This window comes from Engystomops pustulosus, chromosome 3 (genome assembly GCF_040894005.1).
Source record: "Engystomops pustulosus chromosome 3, aEngPut4.maternal, whole genome shotgun sequence".
NCBI classification, from domain to species: domain Eukaryota; kingdom Metazoa; phylum Chordata; class Amphibia; order Anura; family Leptodactylidae; genus Engystomops; species Engystomops pustulosus.
The window spans coordinates 76,131,237-76,159,008 of NC_092413.1; the positions used below are offsets into that span (position 1 = coordinate 76,131,237).

The window sequence follows — 27,772 nt, forward strand, 5'->3', positions numbered from 1 at the left end:
GATGAGATTTTATTAACTCTTGAATGTATGGGTGAAAAGAAAATTGCCAATTTTGGTTTACTTTCTTTTTGTATTTTTGGGGGGTCGTACATCGCTCACTAAAAATACTATAGAGGCAGTCCCTGGGTTACGTACAAGATAGGGTCCGGAGGTTTGTTCTTAATTTGAATTTGTATGCAAGTCGAAACTCTATATTTTATAATTGTAGATCCAGACAAAACAAAATTTTGGCCCCAGTGACAATTGGGGTTTAAACATTTTTTGCTGTAGTGGGACCAAGGATTATCAATAAAGCTTCATTACAGACACCTTACAGCTGATTATTGCAATCTGGGACCATAGTAAAGCATTCAGAGACTTCACCAGAGGTCAGAGGGGTCTGTCTGTAACTATGGGTTGTCTGTAAGTCGGGTGTCCTGTAAGTAGGGGACCGCCTGTATTATCTTTATTCTACAGATCACTTAAATTACGGCGATACCTCATTTATATAGTTTTTCTTTTATTTTTACAATTTTACTGGATAAAAACTAATATAGAGGAAATCTCATTTGTTTTTGCATTGCCATCTTTTCGGAGACGTAACTTTCATATTTTTTGGTTGACAGTTTAGGGCTTATTTTTTACGTGTTGAGTTGTTCTTTTCAGTGGAACCATTTTGGCGCACATAACTTTTTTTGATCACTTTTAAGAACATTTTTGTGTAGAGATTTTATGAAAAATGTACATTTTTGGCGTGTTTTTCGGGTTTTGTTTTTACAGCATTCACCGAGCGGGTCCAATAATGTTTCTGAGTTATTACCGGATTGTTACAGAAGCGGCGATACCAAATATGTGGGGGTTTTTTGGCAATTTTGTGGTTTTTTCCCACTTTATTGCATGTGTATAGGGAATAGTTGTGTTTAGGGGACTTTAACTTTATTTAATTAATTCTTTTTATTAAAAAATTATTTTATGTAATGTTTTTACCATTTTTTATTAACTTTTACAGGTTAGCTTGAACAAGCGATCCACTGATCACTTGTTCAAGATCTTCTTCGCATTACAAAGTGTAATACAGATGTATTACACTATGTAATGTAACACATGCTGTGCATGCTCAGTGTGTTACAGCTAGGTCCTGCCAGAAGGCAGGGACCTGGCACACAGAGGAGGATCGCGCAGCGCAACCGTGGCGTGTCAGGGGTTAACACCCGCGATCAGAGAAATCTCCGATCGCGGGTGTTAGAGGCAGATGTCGGCTATAATATATAGCGGACACCCGCAGCTTCTGGCACCGATCCGTTTAGGAGCCGGTGCCAGAAGCATGATGTAATAGTACTGCATTTTGTGGGAACGCACCTCCCGCCATGCAGTACTATTACGTCAAATGTCAGGAAGGGGTTAATAGTGTGGGCCCCTGAAGGGTAGCGGTATGACAATGCGGCCCTTGGGCCAAAAAGGTTCTGCACCCCTGTGTAGATTACAGCGGATTTAACATATATTACACATATTTAACTAGATTGGGAATGAACATGTTTTATGCGTAAATTATTGTTGAATGAACATATATTTAGATGTGTACAGGATTCCTGAGCATCCCACATGAGGAATGAACAGGTTATATGTATAGACTATAGTGGAATAAACATCTACAGGCAGTCTCCGGGTTACATACAAGATAGCGTCCATAGGTTTGTTCTTAAGTTGAAATTGTATGCAAGTCAAACTATATATTTTATAATTGTAGTTCTAGACAATTTATTTTTTTTGCCCCAGTGACAATTAGAGTTTCAAAATGTTTTGCTATAATGGGACCAAGGAATATCAATAAAGCTTAATAACCGACACCTTACAGCTGATTATTGTAGTCTGGAACTATAGTAAAGCATCCAGAGAGCTTCACCAGAGGTCACAGTGGGCAGAGGGGTCCGTCTTTAACTATGAGTCGTATGCAAGTCGGGTGTCCTTAAGTAGGGGAGCGCCTGTATTACACATATTTAGCTGTGTACAGTATTCCCTAAGCTTCGTAGATGGGGAATGAATCCCTAAATCCCTTCCTCATCCAATCCCTTCCCTTCCTTGGTTGAACTTGATGGACAAGTGTCTTTTTTCAACCGTATAAACTATATATTACACATATTTAATTGTGTACTAAGCATTCTAGATGTGGAATGTACAGGTTTTATGTTTAGATTATAGTCAAATGAACATTATTATTCTGTTATTCTGTACACAGCTAACTATGTGGAATACATGTTAATTCAACTATAAACTACACATACAACCTGTTCATTCCCCATCTAGGATGCTCAGGTTATTCAGTACACAGCTAAATATGTGTAATATATGTTCATTCCACTATAATCTACACATACAACATGTTCATTCCCCATCTAAGATGCTCAGGGAATCCTGTACACAACTAAATACTGTATATACTCGTGTATAAGCCAAGTGTTTCAGCACAAAAAATGTGCTGAAAAACCCCACCTCGGCTTATACACGAGTCAATTAAAAAAAAAAAAAAATCTACATACTAACCCGCCAGCGCACGATGCTCCCTATCCTCGGTGCGGCTTCCGGTGGGTCCTCCTCTTTCTCCTCCTTGCTATACTAGCCAGCAGAGACGTGATCACGCGATCTGCTGGCCGGCGCACACTATGATGCAGCGGTGTCGCTGCTGACATCATAGTGTGCGCCGGTCGGCAGATCACATGGACGCGTCTCTGCCGGCTGTTACAGCAGAGAAACGATAGAAAAGGAGCTGCGCCGAGGATCGGGGACCAAGTTTTTGGCTTTTTTTATTTGCTTGTTTTATGTGTGGGCTTTGTGGCTGTATACTACATGGGGGCTTTGTGGCTGTATACTACATGGGGGCTTTGTGGCTGTATACTACATGGGGGCTTTGTGGCTGTATACTACATGCTGGCTGGCTGGCTGTATACTACATGGGGACTGGCTGGCATAAAACATGTTCATTCCCCATCTAGCATGCTCAAGGAATCCTGTACACAGTTCTTTGTGTATTATATATGTTAATTAAAATATTAGTACGTCAAGGAGTGCTAACAGGTTAAAGGGGTTGTCCGAGTTTAGGAATAATTTAGCGCTATTTAAAAATTATCGTTTACTTACCTTTTCTGGCGCTGCTGATGTCCCGTGCCGCGGGCCGTCTCATCTGTGCGCCAGTTTGTTTACAACGGAGCTTACAATGCTGAAAAATGGGGACGGATGGGAGGAGCCGGCCACCTCGCTGGCTGGAAGCACCATGTGCGCGGTTTCTGTGTCACCATAAACAAACAGGTGCACGGATCAGACGGACCATGACACGGGATATCAGTAGCGCTGGAGTTCACGTTTATTATTTTTAGCCCCCTAGCCCCCCGCCTCCCCCCTGGCCGGACCCTAAGTAACTTTTTAAACCAAGATAACCCCTTTAAATATACAAGTTCCCATGTCAATACACCAATTGCACCTAATCAAAAGCATGCTCACTCATAATGTGATAACTGTTGGTCAGGACAGGCCAGTATTCCTTGTACTTGGGAAAGATGGCACTAAACACAACTATACATGATTATGATGAGGCAAATTAATGCAAAGCAGGATTGAAAAAGCAAATAAGGTACCTGGAGGTCCAGTTAAAAACACATGACAGTGCATCGTGTTACACCGTTTACATGAAATCAGCAAGCAAGGTAGCACGTACTTCTTATTAGTGCCTACAAAGTATGGGCTGCTGGAATGGAGTTACAAGAATAAGACGTGATGTCACTGGTCACATGCAACTCCAGATCATGTGACCGAGGTTATATAGACGAGGGGGGGACGACTTCCGGTTTCCCGTCTGCATACAGTGTGTAGAGGAGGTGCAGGGCTTGGTCTCTCTGTGTGTGGATAGATTATCAGGGTGACTACTTCTGCTCCTTGTTTCTGTTGGGGTAAAAGGATGGGTCCGGATAGGTAACATGTGTGGCTGCAGTCTGCAGGTGGGGAATGGGGTGACAGAGCAGCCCGGGCTCTAAGGGGAGCAGTGTGTCACATATGCATCCTGAAGGGTCTAATGGAAGTAGCTTGCCATATCTGAAACATACACTATATATATGGGTGGCAGGGTCCATGTTGAGTGGGGTGACCAGCAGCTGCATAGCAGGGATGAGGGAGGACAACCTGCCACTCACATCATACAGTGATTAAGGTCAGTGTACTGTATGATGAAAAACAGTCATCAGGGCTTGTGTGTCAGTTTTGTGATGTACAAGCCCTGAAAAATCTCAACGCCTTGCAAACTGCCAGACACTGTGGTTATTTAGATCCAGGCCAACAGAGCTTGATGGAAATGCGGACAGTGGCACCTGCGACTGCACCCTTGCTATAACCTATGAACTTTCATGACTGAAAGTTTGCAGGTAACTAAGCAATTCCACACCTGTCTGATTTTAGCCTATTACAATGTGCGATTTGCACATTGTAAAAGATGGTGTGGAAAATCCTCTTATACTGCCATACTATAATATGCCAGTATGTGGTTGGATCAATCAGACAATTGCCCTAGTGGGACTGAAAAGAAAGGAAACCAAAATTGACAATTTTCTTTTCACCCATACATTCAAGAGTTAATAAAATCTTATCAATAAGCTAATGACCCACTAAAATGAAATATTCCCTTATATGTCCATAATTGCCAATAAAAAGGGACAATGCATAAGCGGCTGTGAATGGCGAGGTTTTCCTTCCTGGCGTGTGCCCATACAGCAGGTTACCACCACATATGGGGTATTGTTATACGCGGGAGGGATTGGGTATCAAATTTTGTGGACCATTTTGGTATTTTATCCACTGAGAATTTGTACATTTTTTGAAAAACACATTAATTTAGCCCAAAAAATGTTACTTTCAAAATTGCATCCGATTTTGTTTTAACCCCTGTAAAACAATTAAAGGGTTAACAAACTTCGTAAAAGTTGTTTTGCGAATGTTGAGGTGTGTAGTTTCTATAATGGTTATATAAGTTTATATAATAATATATAATGTAATTTATGGGGTTTTACATTTATTTAGGCCTCTCAAAGTGACTTGAAACCTGCATAGGTCCCTTAATAGTAGGATTTCGTGTTTTTTTTGAAAATGTGAAAAATCGCACCTAACATTCAAAGCCCCATAACATCCTACAAAAATCCTGTAAATATGAAAAGCTTGGGATTGAAAAATGAAAAAATGAATTACGGCATCAGTGACACAGGATTAAACTAATGTCTCTAACTCCATACCAGACTAATGCACACCATCCAGAAGCAGAGGGGCAAGTGTGTGTGTTCTTGAGGACGCTATTGCATATGTGTATATTGCATGTAAACACATCAGGGTGCGATCACAAGTACCATTAGCGCATCGTTTTCACATGCAACACTAGTGCATTGGGGCGTGCCTTGGCCCGATCTTATTTGCATTTACAGTGAAATACATGTGATTGCTTACCGATTGCATGCGTTTTATTAGTAACACAAATGCGATTGGGCAGAGGCACACCCAATATTTTAGCGTTGCGTTCGTGAGTCTTTCAAAACGTATGTATTCGCCTTTGTAAAATTCAGCTTTGAATGAAAGTAATCACTGTAAAAAGCGGGGAGGGGGCGTGGCAAAGGTTGTGCCCAAGGGCATGGTTAATGTCCCTCTTTCTATTTTTGAAAAGTTGGGAGGTATGGTGTATGTGCTGTGCATATGCTGTGCGTGCGCCGCAAACACATTAATGAATGTGGGCCAATGTGTGTACATAAGTGCATAAATGTTTGATTGTAAAAATGTGTGTGTGTAAAAATGTTTATATTTTTTTAAGAGGAAGGGGGGGCCATTCAAAAATCTGCTATGTGGCCCATCCTCTCTTAGTTACACCCCTGATGCTGCATGTTGGAGCGCTGTCTATCACATATGGGGGGTCCATCACAGTGGGGGGGGCATGCTGTATGTGTGTGGGCTGCAGTCCATCACCATACATGCTGTATGTGGGGTGCAGTTTGTAACAACATAAGGGGGGGGGCAATGTTGTAAGTGTGTGAGGTGCAGCATATCACACGGGGAGTCCATGTTGTATGAGTGTGCAGCGCAGTCTATAACGGGGGGGTGAAGGGAGTCCATCCTGTATGTGCGTGGGTTCAGTCTCACACGGGGAGGGGGGGGATTTGTGGTGGGGTGGCCGTCGGTTTATGTTGTATGTGTGAGGGGTTTAGTCTTTCACATTGGAGGGTCCATGCTGTATGTGTGTGGGATGCAGTATTCCCACACAATGTTATGACTCTCCCTTAAAATGATTCCTCCTTCCTTTGGTACACCAGCATATTATACTGTCCCCCACCTATAAAACCTCATTTCTGTAGTTCCCCCCACTGAAGCCCCCCTTTATTTAATTATTCTCCCCCCACTTATGCTCCCCTGGCAGTCACATTGTGGCACCCCTACCTCACTCCCCCCCCCCCCCCTTTACCTTGTGACCCCATACCTTGTCTCTCCCACAAAGTGTATGGCCTTATCGTCCTACAATCTACTTATATGATTGTGTGTGGTAATATTGTGTGTGGTTTTTTGACCCCTCTAGATTCTATTCTGTATGAGATCCCGGAAGGAGCATGTGTCAACAGAGAAGATCACAGCATTATGGACTGTGATTTAACCCCTTAGTGACGCGCTCTGAAAAGGCTCTAGTGACCTGGAAGTCATTTTTGCAGTGTTTTTTTCGGGACACATAGAGCTCGTTAAAAAGGTAATAAGTTGTAACATTTTTTTTTTTTCATTTTGATGTTTGTTTGGAGTTAAAAGTGGAAAAAAGGCCTTTTTTTGTAATTTATTGTACTTTTTAAAAAATTTTCAAGTTAACTCAAAATGAACATTATTAATGAATTCCCTATTTTGTTTCGGTTGTTTTGATATACAATATGCATAATCTCAGGCAAACAATCCGACTATGGCGATGCCTTTTGTAGTGTAATTGGGGAAAACTGGGCAGGGCAAGAAGTAGATTAGAAACCCATCAGGTTTTTTTTTTTTTGCATATGTGAAAATAACAGATGACGTACGGACGTGAGAAAAACGGATATAATATGGTCTGAACACATCAGGTCTGCATTTTATTTTAGATGAGCAGCAAACATACCCATCCAAATGACCCCTTAATTTTGTGTTATACATTTTTATTCATTTAATTTAACTGTATTATATGTTGAATTGTAATAATAATAATAATAATGTGATGATATAAAGAGAGATGTCTAAGAAGATCCCTCTCTACATACTTGTGTATTAAGGATGTGACACAGTGAAGCACTTGGTTACAAGAGCTTGGTGTAGCTCTTACATGTACTCGCCTTTCCTCATTACCACGCTGCTACACTACCACTTCCTCCACAGTGTCTGTACTACAGTAACACTTGGCAGGCTCTTTTTGTTGACGTCACTCCGCCAGCCAGGCTCTGCTGTGTACAGACAAGGCAGAGAGACCCAATGGCTCTCTGTTTCACCATAGTAATTCATCCAAATCGGCATCTGCATTGATGTCCCTTGCCGTACCATCCGCTGGGCGGGACAGAGCCCGAAATTTGGAGACTGATCTTCTGGATCCAGGATGGTTGGTAGGTATGCTTCCAGCAGTCTCTATACTGAGCAGACTAGTACAGGCATGTGGGCTTAATAAAATGGTACATGACCAAAAAGAGTCTGAAATGACTTCCTATTCATGAAGGTGAAATAGAGCTTGGTAGACCTGCTTTTTGTTGCTCTAATTTTGTCCCAAAAAAGTCTGTAAACTAGAAGTTTAGGAAAAGTGTTGGGATTCAAAAGCTCAGCCTAAATTATGCCTTATTGTGCGCCAACACAGCAGAAATGTGGTACACAAGGCACGACAAAAATAAAACCCCCAAAAAACTGTCAGAAAGCCAATAATAAATGCCCCTTTGTTACTTCTTTTAGTTACTTTATTTTAGCATCTTTTTTTTTTTTTTTAATCAAACATTTTTATTAAACAGTTTACATTTTTTTTCTGACATAATAGGTACAAGACAGAAAAGAAAAAACACACTCCAAATCACATAAGACATACATACATGGCAGGATATACAAGCATATACATAGTACAGTTCTAAATGTGCATGAGAATGACAGTGCCTGCGAGCAGACATATAAGTATGGCAATTCCATATTTTAGAAAACAAAGGTCACCATTCACTGGCCTAAGGCCGACAGACGGTAGCTAAGACTTTCATGCAAATTTAGGAGCACCCTACATTGGCAGGTCTGGCGTATCTATCCATCTACCCCACATTTTTTTCAAATTTCTTTGGGCATTTTCGTTTTAAATATACACCCCATTAAAGTCTAATGATGTTATTGACCTTTTGTTCAAATTCTTTTTTAGTAGGAGGCGAACTCTGGATCCATCTGCCTGCTATAGCCTTACGGGCCAAATATAACAGCTTTAATATACATTGCTTAGCCACCTTATCCACCTCCTCCAATTCCATAATGCCATAACAGACATATCCTAGGGTCCAGCTCAAGGTCAACGGATAGGACTTTTCTGATTACTTGGAGTACTTCCCTCCAGAATGTGCCCAACCTCCCACATTTCCACATCATGTGTAACTGATTGGCCTCTGGGCTAGAGCAACGAGGGCAATTGGAATCTTAACAGACCCCCATTCTATGAAGCAAGCTCAGGGTTTTATATACTCTTTATAGGAAAATAATTTGTGACATTCGTTGAGCCTCCGATGACGATAACAAAGGGACATTTTCCAAAATTTCCTCCCACTGTTCATTGGTCATTGCACCCACATCTGCCTCCCATTTTCATTTTAACGAAAACCGGGTGATCCTTTAAGTTTTCCTCTAAACTACAGATATGACACCCTTACTAGTACCATCAGTCACAATAAACTTTAGTAAATTATTGGATGTACAGGTAACTGGCATTTCCCTCATCAATTTATCATAAGCATGTCTAAACGGCAGATATTTGTAAAATTGTGCATGTGGAATATCAAAGCTCTCTCTCAGTTGCTCAAAATATTTTAGGTCCCCATCATTAAGAACGTGTGGCAATGACCAGATTCTATTTCGTTTCCCACTGTGTAAAACCCTCCAGTACAAATATTTTCACCAGTTTCAGGTTATTCCATAATGGTAAATAATCAGTACATCCCTCAATAGCAAAGAGACTCTTAATCTTGGACCATAGTCTGCTCATCAAGAGGAGTGTCGGGCATCATATCCCACCAGTGGCTGCTGTTATCCCCATCTCAACTGCCGCTATATGCGGTGTCCTAGCTGTCATGCTGGCTACCAGTTTCCCATTCATACTCCCATGCTCAGGATATTTAGCTCATCCCCTCAAATGTTAGGCCTGGGCCGCAAGAAAATGAATCCAAGGATTAGGAATAGCCAACCCTCCCAAATAGAGGAGCATGTCGTCCGCATATAAAGAGATTCTCTCTTCTGCATGTCGCAGGGGAAAGCCCCTAATTTCTGGTGAGGTACGAATCAGGCAGGCCAGGGGTTCAATTGCAATTGAGAAGAGGAGGGAAGACGGGACAACTCTGCCTTGTGCCCCTCCCCAACCCAAATGCTTCGGACAGGCCTCCATTCGCCCTAATTGTGGCACGTCTGGTCCTTACCTGCTTTTGGAATCAAAACTATATTAGCTTCCCCCATGGACCGTTGCAAGCGACCCTATAGTTCTTCTGGTAGCCCATCGCCAGCCGGTGCCTTATCATTAGCCATGTCATCGAAGGCCTCTTCCAGTTCCTCCATTGTGATCTCTCCCACTAATTTGTCTCTATCCTCCGTTGTTAAAGCCGATAATGAAACTGCCGATACATATTCCTCTAAGCATCCCCCTACATTTGTCAATTGTGACTTATAAAGGTCCTTATAATATATCCTATCGATAATATCACTATCTGTGGTCAAAAGCGTACCGTCTGTGGACTGCAAATTGGTAATGTAAGAGGGGCCCGACTGAGACTTAATAATAGTTGCTAACAGGTGTCCGCCACTCTCCCCCTCAATAAAGAAGCTCTGCTTAGTGAAAAAGTGCTTATTCCCTGCCATGAGCCGAACATGGTCCGAATAATGAGTCTACGCGTCTAACCACTTTCGCTCATTGTCAACTGTCGGGTCAGAAATATACATTTTTTTCTGCATCAGTAGTCGCCCTAGCCAGTGAGTCAGTAAGAGCCGAACTGGTCTTTTTGTGTCTGCATATTTTGTGAAATAATGGTCTCTTAGTGTTCCTTTTAGACATTCCCAGACTGCCCCATAAGGCGGTGTTGGTATTAATTTGGAGGAATTCTTTAATTATCCCTAACGTCCCTACTTCCCCCTCCACTAATTACAGCCAATGTGGATGCAGTCTCCACAGTGCCCCATTACTTGGAGGTAATACATGCTCCTTCAATAAGACCCTTATTGGGCTATGATCTGACACACTACGTGGAAGATATTCCACCATACCTAACGTTTTATATATGGTCTCAGAACCAATGGCTAAATTCTCGAAAGTGATCTGTGGAAGATGGAGTAACAGGAAAATTGTTTAACAGATGGAGTTGGCTCCTGCCATATGTCTAGCAGGCCACTTTCCTGTAGAATTTTAGCTAAGTTTGTAACAGGAGCATTTGGAGCAATGTATCATGTATGATACTTGTCTAAGTAAGGCTGTAAATAGTTATTGAAGTCACCAAGCATTAATAAAGGAACCCCGGGAGACGCAGCCACAAAAGACAACACCGTTTTACGATTTCACAAGAAAAAGGTGGGGGTATGTACAGAGCAATAAGCATATATTCGGTGCCATTGAGGGAGCAACGGAGGCAGACAAAGCAGCCATCCTGGTCTATCAAATTAGCATGACATATCCTATTTCCCCGAAAATAAGACCGTGTCTTATATTAAATTTTGCTCCTAAAGAGGCACTAGGTCTTATTTTCAGGGGATGTGTTATTTTTCTATGAACAAGAATTTACATTTATCTTTGAACAAAAAAATCAGCTTCTCTAACATCCTTATGACTCTCCAAACTCTGAATCCGTGCAGAATTTCTTGACTCCATTTCTTTTAGAATCCTTGGCCCCAATCTCTCATGTTTCGTAAAAGAACTTTCCATAAATGACTCCTTCTTATCCTGGTAGCTGCTGGTATCACATTTACAGCACAACAATTAGTGATTTAATTCCATTAATTCTTCCCCATGTCACAACCTTCTGCAGCATCTTAAAGATCTACTAATACAAATGTATGGCGTGGGGGGAGCTGCTGCAATGACTGCCGCTAGGTCTTATTTTCAGGGGAGGCCTTATATTTCTAAGCCTGAACAAAATTGTACTAGGTCTTATTTTCAGAGGATGACTTGGCCCGGTGGATTAAGATGCTCACCCCTCTGGCATGGGTAGAATAAGTGGTGTGCACCATCCACGCTCTTTGGATATTCTTAACATCTTTGACCAAATGTGTTTCTGCAAAACAGGCAATTGTAGGTTGAAACTTTTGTATAGAGGAAAATACTGCATGTAACTTGGCTGCATCCCCCAGGCCCCGCATATTCCAAAACAATACTGCTACAATGGATGCCATTGACGTAAATGGGTTAAATAGCACATGTACTGGAAAATACTATTCCGATGTCGGTACCTGCTACCACCAACCCACTCCAACCCCACAGAAACAAAACTAAACAATAACATACATCTTTTAGATATTTCCCCATGCTCAAATCTGAGGAAAACAGTGAGTCACAAAAACACTCTAGATGTGGTTAGAGTAATGGTGCATCCATCAGTCCTGAACAAAGGATTCAACCCAGAACTGGTGGAACTATTCATGGAACTGCAAACTATATTTAACCGTTACCTCACCAAACACCCAGATATCTTAAAACACAAACCGTAATCCTAAGGATCTTTGTGTAGCATTCACTCAGGATCTTGGCATCAGAGACAATTTTTATTTGCGTCCAACCACTGTAACGCAGGAGCAGGACCATCAAACATGTGTCTCTCCAAATGCGACCACCCTTAAGCGTGCCGGGTATAACATGGCATACGGAGTTTGGGTAACTCTCAATCAATAAATTGTGCTCTTTTCTTTTGTACCTCAGTAGAAAAGTCAGGGAAAATGGAGATCCGATTACCGCCAATGCAGGAGATGCTTGTCTCTTGCAGTTCGCAGGATGGTGTCTCGATCTCTGTAGTGCAGGATACGGAGCGGGATTCGCACCAGGGGACGAAATGGCACTATGTGGGTCGTTTCGATCGCAAAGAGTGAAGACAGTGTCTCTTTTCCAAAGTGTTGTATAAACCAATCCTCAAAAAACTTTGCAGGCTTCTGGCCTTCCACTCGCTCTGGCACTCCCACAATGCGCAGGTTTTCTCTGTGGAGTCGGACAAGTCGTCCGACTTAGATTGTAGTGCAGAAATATTATATACCACTCTCCCCATATCACGGTATTTTCTCCACCGACTGTATCTTCCATCTCTTGGACCCTCTCATTGACATTGCGGAGGTCTTGACGAAACAGTCCCTTTTCCTCTTACAGGGTTTCTACCCTGGTAATCAGTGCTCCCAGAGCAGCGCCATTTCGTTTGGTGGCCTCCAAAATATCCTCACCTCCTTTAGACTTCTGACAGGATGGCATGGTAAGTGTGCTGTTTCAGACCCTTTGGTGATAATCACACAGTTCTTCGGAAGTAAAATATGGGGATTGAACCCCAACAGCATATCTACACAGGATACTGTGTCAGGAGCTCCTCGGGATGTGTCCTCACTCATAGTGCGTCATGTCAGCACCCCCCTCCCCCCCTCAGAGGTTTATTAAGACTGCACTCCATAATTATTAGGAGATTTGAACCTTGTAGTAATTCCAATGCAGCACTCGTGTCATAATTAAATTTATTGCAGGTCCGACCTGGCCTTGATTTGAATCATAACTTGCGGTTCCCACACTGGTCTGCCCCGCTCAATTTTGTCAAAAGTGGTGAGCTGGATAATAACAGCTAACACAAAAAAAGCTACATATGTGGTGGCTGCCCAAATTTGTGACTTTTAATGCATTTCAAACCCGTACAATGCTGTACATGACATCATAAATCTCCCCCATTACGTCATAAGGAGGATTCTATAAAAATACATTACTGTATTGTATAAAAAAATTGCATTATCAATTTCTCACACTTTAACAATTTAAAAAAAATAGTTGGCAGGACTTGAACCAGCTCTACCAACTGAGCTGTGCAGTTCTCTGAACAGCTCCAGTGCTTATCCTTGGACCAGTTCTTAGTTCCTGCTTTCCTGGTTTTGCTCCACCCCTTCCTTGACTGAACTTCCTATTTAAACCTAGCCTTTCTTATACTTCCTTGCAAGATAACTGTGCTTCCAGCCTGTAATGGAGCTTGTCTCCTATTGTTCTGCTATTGACTTTACTGTGCCACGACCACCGGCTTTCACCTGACAACGGTACCTGCCTGCCTTCCAAAACTGACGCTGATCTTCTGTGCAACGACCACCAGCTTCCTCCTGACTACGTTACTTTCCTGATCCTCTGTACTGTTAGCCTCTCTTAGAATACAAGCACTAGTCTTAACCATGGGGTGCTTGTACTTTCTGAAGTCACATGGTCACGTGCATTTTAGGGAAACTGACGGCTTTTGTGTAGACTTCTAGCTTATCTGCAAAGTGCACAGGAAAGAAGGGGCTGGGGAGGGGTTGATGTTTACCTGTGAGGGGCAGTCCTTTTGACTGTGGGGTAGAATGGGAGGGTCTGTGTTTGCCCGTGGGGTAGAATGGGATTGCCGGTGGTGTGGAACGGGAGGGTCTGCGGTTGCCGGTGGTGTGGAACGGGAGGGTCTGCGGTTGCCGGTGGTGTGGAACAGGAGGGTCTGCGGTTGCCGGTGGGGTGGAACGAGAGGGTCTGCGGTTGCCGGTGGGGTGGAACGAGAGGGTCTGCGATTGCCGGTGGGGTGGAACGAGAGGGTCTGCGGTTGCCGATGGGGTGGAACGAGAGGGTCTGCGGTTGCCGGTGGGGTGGAACGAGAGGGTCTGCGGTTGCCGGTGGGGTGGAACGAGAGGGTCTGCGGTTGCCGGTGGGGTGGAACGAGAGGGTCTGCGGTTGCCGGTGTGGTGGAACGGGAGGGTCTGCGGTTGCCGGTGGGGTGCAACGGGAGGGTCTACGGTTGCCGGTGGGGTGGAACGGGAGGGTCTGCGGTTGCCGGTGGGGTGGAACGAGAGGGTCTGCGGTTGCCGGTTTGGTGGAACGGGAGGGTCTGCGGTTGCCGGTGGGGTGGAACGGGAGGGTCTGCGGTTGCCGGTGGGGTGGAACGGGAGGGTCTGCGGTTGCCGGTGGGGTGGAACGGGAGGGTCTGCGGTTGCCGGTGGGGTGGAACGGGAGGGTCTGCGGTTGCCGGTGGGGTGGAACGGGAGGGTCTGCGGTTGACCTTGCGGTGAAGCGGGAGGGTCTTCGGTTGACCTTGCGGTGAAGCAGGAGGGTTTGCGGTTGACCTTGCGGTGAAGCAGGAGGGTCTGTGTGCATGTTGTATAAGGGATCTGTTTGCCTGTGGGGTACTGGGTTGTGGTCTGTTTGTCTGTGGGGTAGTGGGGAGTTGGGTTGCAAGACAGCAGAATTTTGAATGTGATACCATATCTTGAGAAGTTTCACAATACTCAATACCAAACAGTCCGATTGTGGAGCACCACAGCGAGTACAATGGATCAAGTCCAATGGTGGGTGCACACCTCCAACACACCTGATTCACCGGTTTGTAAGATCAAATATAAAAAAAAAAGTATAAGGTGATTTTTATTCACCCACGGCAATATAAGGTGCTCATCCATCAAGCATACAAACGTGTTACAAGGTGGATATTTACAATGTTGTACATAAGTGACATCATTACATTGGATATACATCAAATCTTATAATTATCTATATAAAACATTTCAATAAAGTGAACAAGTGCATGTGCTAACTAACCATATCCTCTGTGGCAGTTTTTAACAAAGTTTATATAGGTCCATAAGCATTTAAGCCCCTGGGAGTCCAAATCAGAAGCAGCTGAACACTTCAATATTAACATCCGGTTTGCTTAGCATTCAGAGGAGCAGCGTCTGGAACAACTGCAATTCAGGACCTGACATTTGCCCCACCTGGCTCTTGTCTTCCAAAGACCGTGTCTGCCACCTTCCGTGTCTGCTGCAGAGGAACCAATGCAGGTGGATAGAGCTCGTCTGACCACCCAAGATCGTTCCAGACAAAGACAAGAGAATCTGTCTTGTGCCAGCCTGGAAAACTCAAAAAAAAATTAGAAACCACTAAAAATTAACTTTTATTTATTTCTTTTAAAAATAAGGGACACTTTTGTCCCATATAAATGGTAAAAAAGTGTTTTTATAGTGTCTGAAATTATTGTTATTCAGGCCTTTAACTCAGAACACTGTCCACTCCAACAAACCAAATACACTAATATTATATATAATATGATATTAAACCACCAAATTCAACAATAATACACGGACCCACTAACCCTACGCGTTTCACCTTTAGGGTATGATGACTCCTCAGGGGTCTCACTGTGGGAAAACAGAACCAATGTTCTCACAGTACAAACACGATAATAAATAATAATGATAGTCTATTAGAAGAATTCTTGCTGTCCACTTGATAAAGCTATGGTTAAGGTAAACCTAGTTGATAGATCAAATCCTGTCATTTCTACTTTCTGATTTTCCTAAAGTGTACTGTAATAGAAACAATGAACTCAAGATGGCGCCGAGACAGAAAAGTTTTGAAGCTAAGAAATGCATTATCCTGACGTCAATGTGCAACAGCAGGGAAGTTCTCCAATCAAGAGACAAGAGCTGGGAATTCTACGCCCCCTTCTGCTTCTTCCCTAATTTCTATATAGATTTGTGGATCCAAATAAAGCTTGCGCAGTGCAGATTTGCCCCAGGCAATGATAGCATGAGTGAGACTTAAATCAGCTGTTGTCTGAATTATTCCTTACGATATGCACACATGCTTATTGATTTGAAACACAGCCAACGCACACTAAAGAGTTCTACCCCAACACTATCACAGGGTTATCGCATATTGAAACACCCTACAAAGTCAAAATCCAAGTGTGAGAGGTTCAGCTACACCATTGTGCATTTATAGTCACAAAATAGTGTCATATACACTCAAACAAATCAGACTGTAGGGGAGTCAGGTACATATATCTGAAGAAAAAGATATATTGTTCACCGCATCAACGTCCTTGCCCGCTCTCTATTAGCGCACATCAAGCGCGAGAGTGAAGTTAGATTACACAGTACCTTTCTTGATGGAAAAAGGTGTGTTCATATTCCACGCTCTCACTCAGCTTTCCTCCGGTCTTGCATGGACGAAAACTCCGGATCGTTGTTTGTTACCGGTGCGTGGGTAAAATCCTCCGACCAGGATATGCTGCCACCGTGTGGTGTGTTCCACAAATTTCACGGTCACTCCGGTTCACTCGTCAAAAGGAAGAGAAGATAACACGCGATAGTGCAGACAACTTTTTGGGTAATTAAGTTGAAACATTTATTCAATATACTCACAAACAAAAGTTAAAATAAGGCCTTTAGTAATTTAAAAATGCACGTTCGGTTTTCCTCGCCCGACTCCGAGTTTCGCCTACACGGCTTCTTCCGGGGCTTACCGACGTGCATGCATTGTTAGCTCTTTATAGTAATTACTCTCCCAGAATACATCAGTGAGATTTACTTGGATGAAACATCCAAGTGGATGGGGGAACATACATATTAAAAACGTATTAATAGCATATCAAACTATATAAGAAAGTGTTAATACTAAAAAATTATTTTTCATCTTATCAGTAACTTCCTTCTTATATGGATTCCGTAATGAATGTTGATATATATAATAGCAAAGTATTATTCCATTCTAACATAGATATATATGTATAACATTAAACATAAAATACGAGGTAGATTATGTATTACTACTAATGTGCAAAAATTAAAGTGCTCTGTGTTTAGTGTTCAGTAGTGATTATAAACCTCATACTCAGTTGCAGGGGGATACTAGAGGAAACATTTAATCTCAAAGTCTGCATTGAGTCCCATCGGGATCAGGGTTTTTAATTGATAAACCAAAAGGATTCTCGTTGGCTCATTTTCTTTTCTAGATCATCTCCTCTCCAATGTGGGGATACCTGTTCAAGGGTAAAGAACTTAGTACCCTTGGGATTGTTTTGATGAAATTTCACATAATGGGCAGACAAAGAATGATCTAATTTACCATTTTTGATGTTCCTAAAATGTTCTCCAACCCTAACCTTCAGTTTCCTTATGGTTCTTCCAATATATTTTAAGCCACATGGACAGATAATCATATAAATAACTCGAATGGAGTCACACGTGGCAAAGTGTTTTATATTAAAAACTTGTGCGTTATCAGATGAAGTGAAATTATAAATACCACCTGTGGATGATTCTCCCGTGCTGTTGCAAACTTTACAATGTGTGCACCTAAAAAAACCTTTATGTGCTGTATCTGTGTAGTCATCTTTATGGTTGATACTACTCTGTACTATACAGTCTTTCACATTCCTTAATTTCCTGTGAACAATTTTTGGTTCTGTTATAAGGTGTCCTATGACTGGATCAAGTTTTAAAATGTGCCAATTCTGTTTAAAAAAATTTTTGATAATGTGTGCGTCCTTCGTATAATCAGTGATGAATGGAACAACTATTTTTTCATTATTTTCACCCATAATATTATGTTTATTCTTATTTTTCTTTTCACTATCACTCATTCTTGAGGTTTCTTGCACTAATTCGGTTTGTGCTTTATTTAGCTCCTCTATTTTATAATTTCTTTGTAAAAACCTCTCTTTTAATATTGCAGCCTGCTCTTCATAATCCTCCTTCTTGGTGCAATTTCTTTTTATTCTTTTTAATTGTCCCTTTGGGATGTTGTTCAACCACGGCGCATAATGGCATCTGCCGTATTGGATAAAACTATTACAATCAGTATCTTTAAAGAAGGTTTTAGTATAAATGGTGTTTTTGTCTTTAATAAGTTCTAGATCCAGGAAATCTATATTTGACATACTGTATTTGGAAGTAAAAGTTAAGTTAAAATCATTACAATTAATATACCTGATGAAGTCATTTAGTAACTCCTGGGGGCCCTGCCATAAAATTATGACGTCATCTATATACCTCTTATATAGTTTAGTTTAGATGTTTGTCTTCCCAGGTGGCCATATATAAATTCGCATAACAGGGGGCAAATTTAGCCCCCATGGCCGTTCCTGACTTTTGTAGGAAGAACTTTCCCTCAAACCAGAAATAGTTCCTTTCGAGACCTAAATTTATTAAATTAATTATAAAATTCTTCTGTTCCTCTAAAACCCATATATCCTTCTCCAAAAATTAATGAAATAATGAATAAAATAATGAAAAAATAGTTGTTCCATTCATCACTGATTATACGAAGGACGCACACATTATCAAAAAAATTTTTAAACAGAATGGGCACATTTTAAAACTTGATCCAGTCATAGGACACCTTATAACAGAACCAAAAATTGTTCACAGGAAATTAAGGAATGTGAAAGACTGTATAGTACAGAGTAGTATCAACCATAAAGATGACTACACAGATATAGCACATAAAGGTTTTTTTAGATGCACACATTGTAAAGTTTGCAACAGCACGGGAGAATCATCCACGGGTGGTATTTATAATTTCACTTCATCTGATAATGCACAAGTTTTTAATATAAAACACTTTGCCACATGTGACTCCATTCGAGTTATTTATATGATTATCTGTACATGTGGCTTAAAATATATTGGAAGAACCATAAGGAAACTGAAGGTTAGGGTTGGAGAACATTTTAGGAACATCAAAAATGGTAAATTAGATTATTCTTTGTCTGCCCATTATGTGAAATTTCATCAAAACAATCCCAAGGGTACCAAGTTCTTTACCCTTGAACAGGTATCCCCACATTGGAGAGGAGATGATCTAGAAAAGAAAATGAGCCAACGAGAATCCTTTTGGATTTATCAATTAAAAACCCTGATCCCGATGGGACTCAATGCAGACTTTGAGATTAAATGTTTCCTCTAGTATCCCCCTGCAACTGAGTATGAGGTTTATAATCACTACTGAACACTAAACACAGAGCACTTTAATTTTTGCACATTAGTAGTAATACATAATCTACCTCGTATTTTATGTTTAATGTTATACATATATATCTATGTTAGAATGGAATAATACTTTGCTATTATATATATCAACATTCATTACGGAATCCATATAAGAAGGAAGTTACTGATAAGATGAAAAATAATTTTTTAGTATTAACACTTTCTTATATAGTTTGATATGCTTTTAATAAGTTTTTATATTTGTATGTTCCCCCTCCACTTGAATGTTTCATCCAAGTAAATCTCACTGATGTATTCTGGGAGAGTAATTACTATAATGAGCTAACAATGCATGCACGTCGGTAAGCCCCGGAAGAAGCCGTGTAGGCGAAACTCGGAGTTGAGCGAGGAAAACCGAACGTGCATTTTTAAATTACTAAAGGCCTTATTTTAACTTTTGTTTGTGAGTATATTGAATAAATGTTTCAACTTAATTACCCAAAAAGTTGTCTGCACTATCGCGTGTTATCTTCTCTTCCTTTTGACGAGTGAACCGGAGTGACCGTGAAATTTGTGGAACACACCACACGGTGGCAGCAGTTCCTGGTCGGAGGATTTTACCCACGCACCGGTAACAAACAACGATCCAGAGTTTTCGTCCAGCAAGACTGGTGGAAAGCTGAGTGAGAGAGTGGAATACGGTACTGTGTAATCTAACTTCACTCTCGGCGCTCGATGTGCGCTAATAGAGAGCGGGCAAGGACGTTGATGTGGTGAACAATATGTCCAGTCGGTTCATGTTATCAAATAACATACAGAAGCCTAAGGAAACTCCCTCTCAAATGTATTGCACTTTGCCCTTCTTAATTTATTTAGTATACTGCCAGTAACTATTATGTTTATATAGCATCCAAAATTAATCCTCCACTTGGCACCTTAATTGATATACATTGGGTGGAGTTCAAGTCATAGGTAATACATCGGGGATATTAATCAATCCACATAAAAATAAAAATTATATTGCTACTACCCCTATATATATAGTATCCTACTGGATATCATAATATTGCATATAACCCTTAGCCTCTAGCAGCATCCTAATACATATAGGACTATTCCCCCATGGGGCAACATTTTGTGCAAAGAAACAGACTGAAAAGGTACACAGTTGTGGGGAACCTAGATAGCTGGGACGTGATCTTCCCCCAGCATACTCGCTCTTTATAAATGCTTTTCCTGTGACGTGGCTTCTCTGAGCATTAAGGCGCATGCGTGTTGGATCGCTTGCATCGTGCGCTATTATCCTATTCTGGTACACGCACATATTGAGTTTTTGGCACACGCATCACTTAGATCCGCACTTAAACTTTCCCTTTTTCGGAATATTCAAAAAACACCACTTGGGGAGGGCACTCTGGCCTTTTGAATGCCCCCAATGACTATTTACGATTCAGCAAAAATTTGTCATTATCCCGAAAGTAAAGGGAAATAAAAAAGGACAATGAATGCAGTATAGGTTAATTTTTCGTTAAGGCTCATGGGAGAGACAGTCTTTAAGTGGTAAATCCATTCCGTTTCTTTTTGTAATAGTTTTCTATCACAATCTCCTCTGCATATAGAGACAGGTAAACCTCTAACACTAGGAATCCAATACATCTACTTGTATTGTTTTTCCCATGATGGTCGGTTACATGACTTGCCAATGATTTATTGCGCGTATTGGATATATCTCCTACATGTTTTCAAGATGCAGGTTCTAAACTCGCGTATTGTTTTCCCTACATATCTCATTCCGCAATTGCAGGTGCATAGATACACTACTTGGGAAGTGCGGCAGTTCAGAAAGTCTCTTTCTCTATAGATCCTACACGAGTTGATGTCCAGAAAAGTGGAACAGTAGAACATCTTTTTACCCATTTACATGCTCTGCATTTCCCGCATTTAAACGTCCCCACTTGTCTGTTTGTTAAACAGGTATTGTGTATTAGTAGAGGTGTGAAATGACTCCTAATAATCCTGTCCCGGATATTTCTACCCCTGCAATATGTAATGAGTATGTCCTTTAAATCCGAGTCTGTTGACCCAATATTTCTCAAATATGTGTCTTATCTCTTTATGTTCCATATCAAATGTACCAATGATTCTCATAACCTGGTCTCTTGTTTTTGTTTTGGGGGTAAGCAATGGTAGTCTAGGGGTTCTAAATACCTCTTCTTGTGCCTTTCGGATGATGTTCCGAAGATAGCCTCGTAATTGAATTCTGCCACTTAACTTTTGGGACTCCTCAATATAAGTGGCCTCACTTGGGGATTCCCGGTTGAAGGGGTAATGGGTGGAAACTCTTCCAATGCAAAAGACTATTGCCCACTGTTTTCTTGCGGAACAAAGCAGTGGAGATTGTATTATCTTGTGTCCTACTTATTAAGATGTCTAGAAAGGGTATGCTTGTTTTATGAATTTCTGAGGTGAATTTTAACCCAATTAAGGTAGTCCATGAAAATTGTAAATTCCCCACATGTGCCTGATCAAATCAAAAATACATTATCAATATTTTGTGTCCAAAACACAATATATTCAGACCACGGTACCGCTTTTTTCACTGAACAAAAAATCGCAGTGTATTATTTAAGAAATAGCTCCTTGAGTGTGACAATTTCACTGTACATGGAGGTATTCTAATTAGGTTCTAAAACATAGCTTTTATTTCACTCATGAAATATTAAGAAGCAGGATTGTGATTACAGACATACAAACATAAAGTGATTACTCTCAGTGTTATTGTCTGGAGTGGGTGTGACAGCTTGTTTTCTGCTGTCTGTCCCCACTCTAATTGTTGCATTGGTTTCTGCAATTCTAACACATAGATGACAGTTTTACAAATTCTGTTCCACTGGGATGGTGCATATTTTATTTTTGTAAGCACAACTTCACAGTGATTTGGCAGTGTGCTATGGACTAATAGTCGATTCAGTTTCAGTACTAGCGTCTTAGGTGGAGTATATTGTGCATAAACTTAGATCTCCCAAAATATCTAAATGTTCAATTTGGGATTGCTAGTTGTTTATTGTTTCATATGTTTGCTCCAAAACAAAAAAAAAAACAGGAGACCTGTCTTTTGTGCCCGATGTCTAAACTAACATCTTCGAATGGACAAAGGACATTAATCTCTTTGCAAGAAGGCTTAAGTGGCTGAAATATTTCCAAGTCCGAAATAGAAAAAAATTGCATTGAACATGGTTTAGAAGAATCCGATGTTGAGGGTTTTCTTAATCTGGAATCTGCTGAGGCAAGCAGAGAAGAAGGGAAGGGTCCTTTCATTGAACTCAAGTTGAAAAGTACAAAAGCTCCTCCAATAGGAGACTATACAGAAATCGATTTATTTGTTGACCTGGTAACAAAGAATTTGAAAAAGCTCAATCCCAAAAATTATCAACATAGGAACTTCAGTAAAGTAAAATGTTGCCTTGTTTGAGGACTTTGTAGCCCATCTCAACCACAATGAGGTGGGCATGAAGTTCACCCACGAAATACATCCTCACAGCTTACACGTCCTGGATCTGACCATCTCTATGGTGGCCGTGTCAACACAGAGATATTAATAAAACCTACAGCAACAAATAGTTTGCTTCACTGGGATACTTGGCATCCTATGCCACAAAAGAGGACTATACTCATAGGACAATACTTAAGGGCCAGACGCAATTGCTCCACAGAGGGCCCTTTTCAGAGCGAGTGTGACAACCTTTATCTCAAATTTTTTGAGACGTGGTTACCCCAAAAAACCTTTACAAAAAGCGTATCATAGGGCTATACACACATCCCGTGAGAGTCTGCTTAGTGACACTTACCTCAAAGTACCTGCCAAAAAAACTAACTGTTGTATAGGTACATATGATGGATATGCGTCTGAGGTCACACGCATCCTGAAAAAACATTGGCGGATATTAAGATCTGATTCGGACCTATGTCAGGTACTGACGAAAAATCCGAGTGTTACATATAGACGAAGCAAGAACCTAAAAGACTATTTAGTGAAGAGTTACTTGCCCACCGATGCTGTACAGCCTACTTGTTTTAGATCTGACATAAAGGGATCTTTCCCTTGTGGAAACTGCAACTTTTGTTCCTTAGTACCCAAAGTGAAGACTTTTCGGAATCCGAGTGACGATCGAGAGTATACAATTAAACAGTTTATTAACTGTAAGACTACCAACATTATATACATAGCCTCATGCCCGTGCCCCAAGTTATATGTGGATAAAACCACACAGCAATTTAGACGTCGGATTTCACAACATCTCAGTTCAATACGAACCAACGCAGAAGTACCAATTGCTAGACACATGCATGAATATCATTGCGGTGACCCCAGACTTTGCAAGTCTTTGCAAGGTGACATTAGGCCCAAGAGGCGGTAACCTGGATCGCAAATTACTTCAGGTCGAAGCTAAATGAATCTATCAGTTGGATTCCCTGAGCCCTAAAGGTTTAAATGAAGATTTCTCTTATTCTGCATTCCTATAAAATAATGTCTTTATGATGTTGGACCCAGTACGCAACACCATCTATGAAAAATCACACATTATTAGGAGTTTAGTAGTAGGTTTATTATTTCGTTTATGTTAATTTTAAAGTGTTTCCCAAATTACAATTGGGACACCTTGAAAAATTTATGATATACTGGCTACCTGCAAAAGGTCACTGTATGATGGATAATTATCCGTAAAAAATTGCACCTTCTCTTTTTGACTGAATGCTTTCAGTATCCAGTGGAATGGCCCATCAGTAAACCTAATGTGTTCATTTCTTCAACACTTATTATTCAATACTCAGTGTCTCCATATTGAATACTAATTTCCCAGTTATAGTGACTACCACCCACAGTAGGTCATATGGGGTCAATAATGCCGGATTATGGCCCAACACTTACCTTTAAGTATAACTACAACTTTACCGCTGGCCCTTTTTTCACCAATTAGCCATAATAGCTCAATTGTACATCTACACTTATTCCCTACGATTTACACGGGAATCGAAAGACTAAAACACGATAAGTCCCGGCGCATGCACATACTTCCTTAGAATCTGATGGCGGTGTGGAGACCGCTTGCCAAATGGTTCTATGTCCCTGCGCATGCGCGTAATGGCCATTGCGGACATTGTACTGGATACTCTAAGTTTTCACACATGCGCAAACTTTTAGAAATATCGCATCGTTTTTGCGGGAACTTTCGTGCATGTGCAGGGTGCAGTCGGCAACATCACCTTACCGACGGCATCATCAGAGAAGGACGTCACCTGCTGATTCCCTCATAATTGGCGGTATCCAATGATAACGGTGTCGCAGTGATGACTAATAACTTAGCACCAATTATCTTGTATGCTTCAAGTGATGTCATTCCTCACCCCAATCAGATTGGGTTTTGACATACGTGATTGGAGAATGAGGTAAGAGGGTCAAAGGGCATCACAGGGTGTGCCTAACACTTTGGACCAATGAATACATAGTCCCATAGTATACGAGTCACTTCCTGTATATTATGGATTGCCCTGGATTACCACCAGAGCACCCATTGGCCAGCAAAATGGTCAATATCGTGTTGTCAGGCAACCCTAATAGTAACTTGAAGTCATTGGTGCCCACAAAAAGTAGTCCCACCTTAAAGTTATATATACCTACCCTAGCTCCTCCCACAATTCATTAGCCTCGATCCCCTGATGATGCTGGTTTTCCGGCGAAACATGTCGGCGGGCTTCTGTTTGGCTTTTAAATTGACTTGTCTGAGGTTGTGGGTCGCTGCAGATACCCGCTTATGTATTTACAGGCTGAGTGAATACTCAGCATTATAAATGCAGATAGGATAGATAGCAGCCTCAAACCAGCGAATTTTAAATAATTAGTATGATATATATTTTGTTAGAATTGTTACTTATGAAATAAAAGTTAAGTTTTAGGCTTGACCATTAAGGCTCTATCCCGTCTCAGGACAGTTTTGTAAATAAATTACTATATCACCTTGGCAGTTCTAAAAGGGCTATCTTTTGTGTTTCAGGATTCTGTCCTGTTGCACATGTGAATGAGCCTGCTGCCAGTATGGAGGACACTGACAGAAAACGTACATTGCGAGAGGTATCTTTGCAACTACACTCTTGCATCCAGGAGTGCACCGCCTCCCTAAACACCAGATTAGAGGAAGTGAAGATAGATGTTGGTCTCCTCAGACACGACATGCAGAGGCTCAGGGAGAATGTCACAGAAATGGAGATCCGTATTTCACACCTGGAGGATATCACATCTCCGGTCCTGGCCGGATAAAGGCCCTAGAGCAAATGGTGGCCAGTGTATGCAGAAGACACAAAGAATTGGCTGCATCGTAAAAATTTAAGGATTCTTGTGCTCCCCAAATGCTCTGAAGGCCTTTATGGAGTTGTGGCTAAAAGAGGTTCTCCCAGACGCCAGAACATATAGATATCCGTGTTCCTGCCTGTGTTCCTCCTCCAGGCGCCAAGCGGAGGCTGATGCTGGTGTGTCTGATCAACAGCAGGGGATCGAGATGCCCTGCTACAAGCAGCCAGACATAAGGGCTCTTTTCAGTTCCAGAACTCTGCTATCTTTCTGGATTTCTAAGCGGCCCTAGAAAAATCTATGGCGTCTGTGAGACTTGAACATCCAATATAGCATTTCTTTTCTGGCACAGCTGCGAATAATTCACAAGGAGCGCTCCCATTTAGTCACCTCCCCTGAGGTTGCCGATGCCTGGATCAACTCCCTACGGAGGTCCCCATGTCAATAAGCTGTTCTGAACTACTCTGACCTTGCCAGAATGGCCTAGCTGGGACTGTCTTATCATCTGGAGACCTGGATGGTTGTAATTGCGATACACAGGACTTTGTTAACATGCCGTATGATTATGTGCCTTCTGTAACCTAACTTAGACCATTTGAAATTAATTTTCAATTCCAGTGCTTATAATTAAGTTGAAACCCAGTCTGCAGGAGCTCCTATACTACTTGTCTCTGAGAGATGTCCTTGGAAGTATTGTCATGGAATGTGAGGGGGATGGGAGAGGAAGTTGAACAAAAGACCACCTTCACCTTCCATCTACAGTTTCTGTTTGCGTCTTCTAAACGGAAAAACATAACAAAAAAGTTTATGTTTTTTCTGAAATAAATAGTGGATAAATGAAAAAAGGACCCTATGGGGAATGCATACTTTTTATACATGTAACTATTATTTACAGTAAAAAAACATTAGTCCATAAGTCCAGCAGCACCAAAAAGCATGAAAAAACTGTTGGTCCCAAAAATACTGGTCTTGACACACCAGACAATAATAGTTCAAAAAGAAAAGAGACTGCACTCCAAATTGAATGTGAACAAACGGATGAGTGCGTGCTTGGGCTAATAAAGCACACATCCGTTTCTTCACATTCAATTGGGAGTGCAGTCTCTTTTTTTTTGGATTATTATTTACAGTAGTGAGTTCCCATAGGGGGGGGGGAGTTGCAGTCCATTAGCTCACTTTTGCTCTGTTTTTTGTTTTTGTTATTCTTTTCTATGATAGAAACTACTAGAATTGATGGTTTTATGTACAATATACAGTACTGTATGATCAAATACAGTAAAGCATATTGCTAGGATGCTGGCAATTTGTGACTGACATCCCTGAGAATATGTTACAGCCGCACTGGACTTAAAACACTTCAGACTTTCTGACACATAATTCCTGTATGGAAAATGAGTTGCCTCACATGTTCATGTACTTCATTTTAGTGGTAAATCTTGACTGATAAGATTTGCGTTTATTTACAAAAAGAAAGAAAAAAGGATGATTTTTTTTAACCCCTTCGCGCTCCGCGGCGGATATATCCGCCACGGAGCGCAGTGACTTAGCGCTCAGTGGCGGATATATCCGCCACGGCTCCTATGCCGGCTCGGCTCTGGATCAGAGCCGAACCGGCATCGGGAAACACGGGGTGCCGGCTGTAACTAATAGCCGGCACCCCAGTGTAACACCCGCGATCGGAGTTGTCTCCGATCGCGGGTGCTTAACCCGTTAGATGCCGCGGTCAGCGCGACCGCGGCATCTAACAAGTATCTGGGGGGTCTTTCCCCCACGATCGGCCCCCCCGAACCGTTTTCGGGGGGCGCCGATCGTTGCTATAGTAACTCTGGGGTCCGATCTGGACCCCAGAGTTACTAGCAAGAATTGCCAGTAAGATGGCGTCTGTGACGTCATCTTACTGGCAAAGTGTCAGCCTATGCAAGTGCATAGGCTGACACTGATAATACTCTGCAATACATGAGTATTGCAGAATATTATCATGAAGAAGCAATCAGAAGATTGCTTCTTCATGTCCCATGGTATAAAAGTGAAAAAGTAAAAAAAAAAGTTATTCAATAAAAAAATAAAGTCATAAATCACTAAAAATGCCCCAAACCCCCAAAACATATAAAGAGACATATAACTCAAAAAAAAAGTCTAAATCATAACACAAACCCCACATATATAGTATCACCGCGTCCGTAACAACCCGTAGAATAAAAGTAAATCATTATTGAACCCCCACGATAAACGCCGTAAAAAAAAACTGTTATAAACCCTCCAAAA

General features: G+C 41.4%; 1 protein-coding gene across 5 annotated transcripts in view; it reads right to left on the reverse strand.

The window, feature by feature from the left end:
- The window catches only part of NTPCR (nucleoside-triphosphatase, cancer-related), a 73,240-nt gene extending 56,831 nt beyond the window's left edge, over window positions 1-16,409 (reverse strand). Inside the window, exons 1-2 of one of the 5 annotated variants that reach the window (XM_072141127.1) lie at window positions 3,609-3,776; window positions 3,115-3,260 (exon numbers count right to left, since the gene is read on the reverse strand). In XM_072141127.1, the coding sequence (XP_071997228.1) occupies window positions 3,115-3,157 (43 nt within the window). In that variant the 5' untranslated portion in view covers window positions 3,158-3,260; window positions 3,609-3,776. Of the gene's footprint in view, window positions 1-3,114; window positions 3,261-3,608; window positions 3,786-16,329 lie in introns of those variants that run through there. The other 4 variants (XM_072141125.1, XM_072141129.1, XM_072141128.1 and 1 more) reach the window with 4 other exon arrangements.
- Window positions 16,410-27,772: the final 11,363 nt, after the last annotated feature.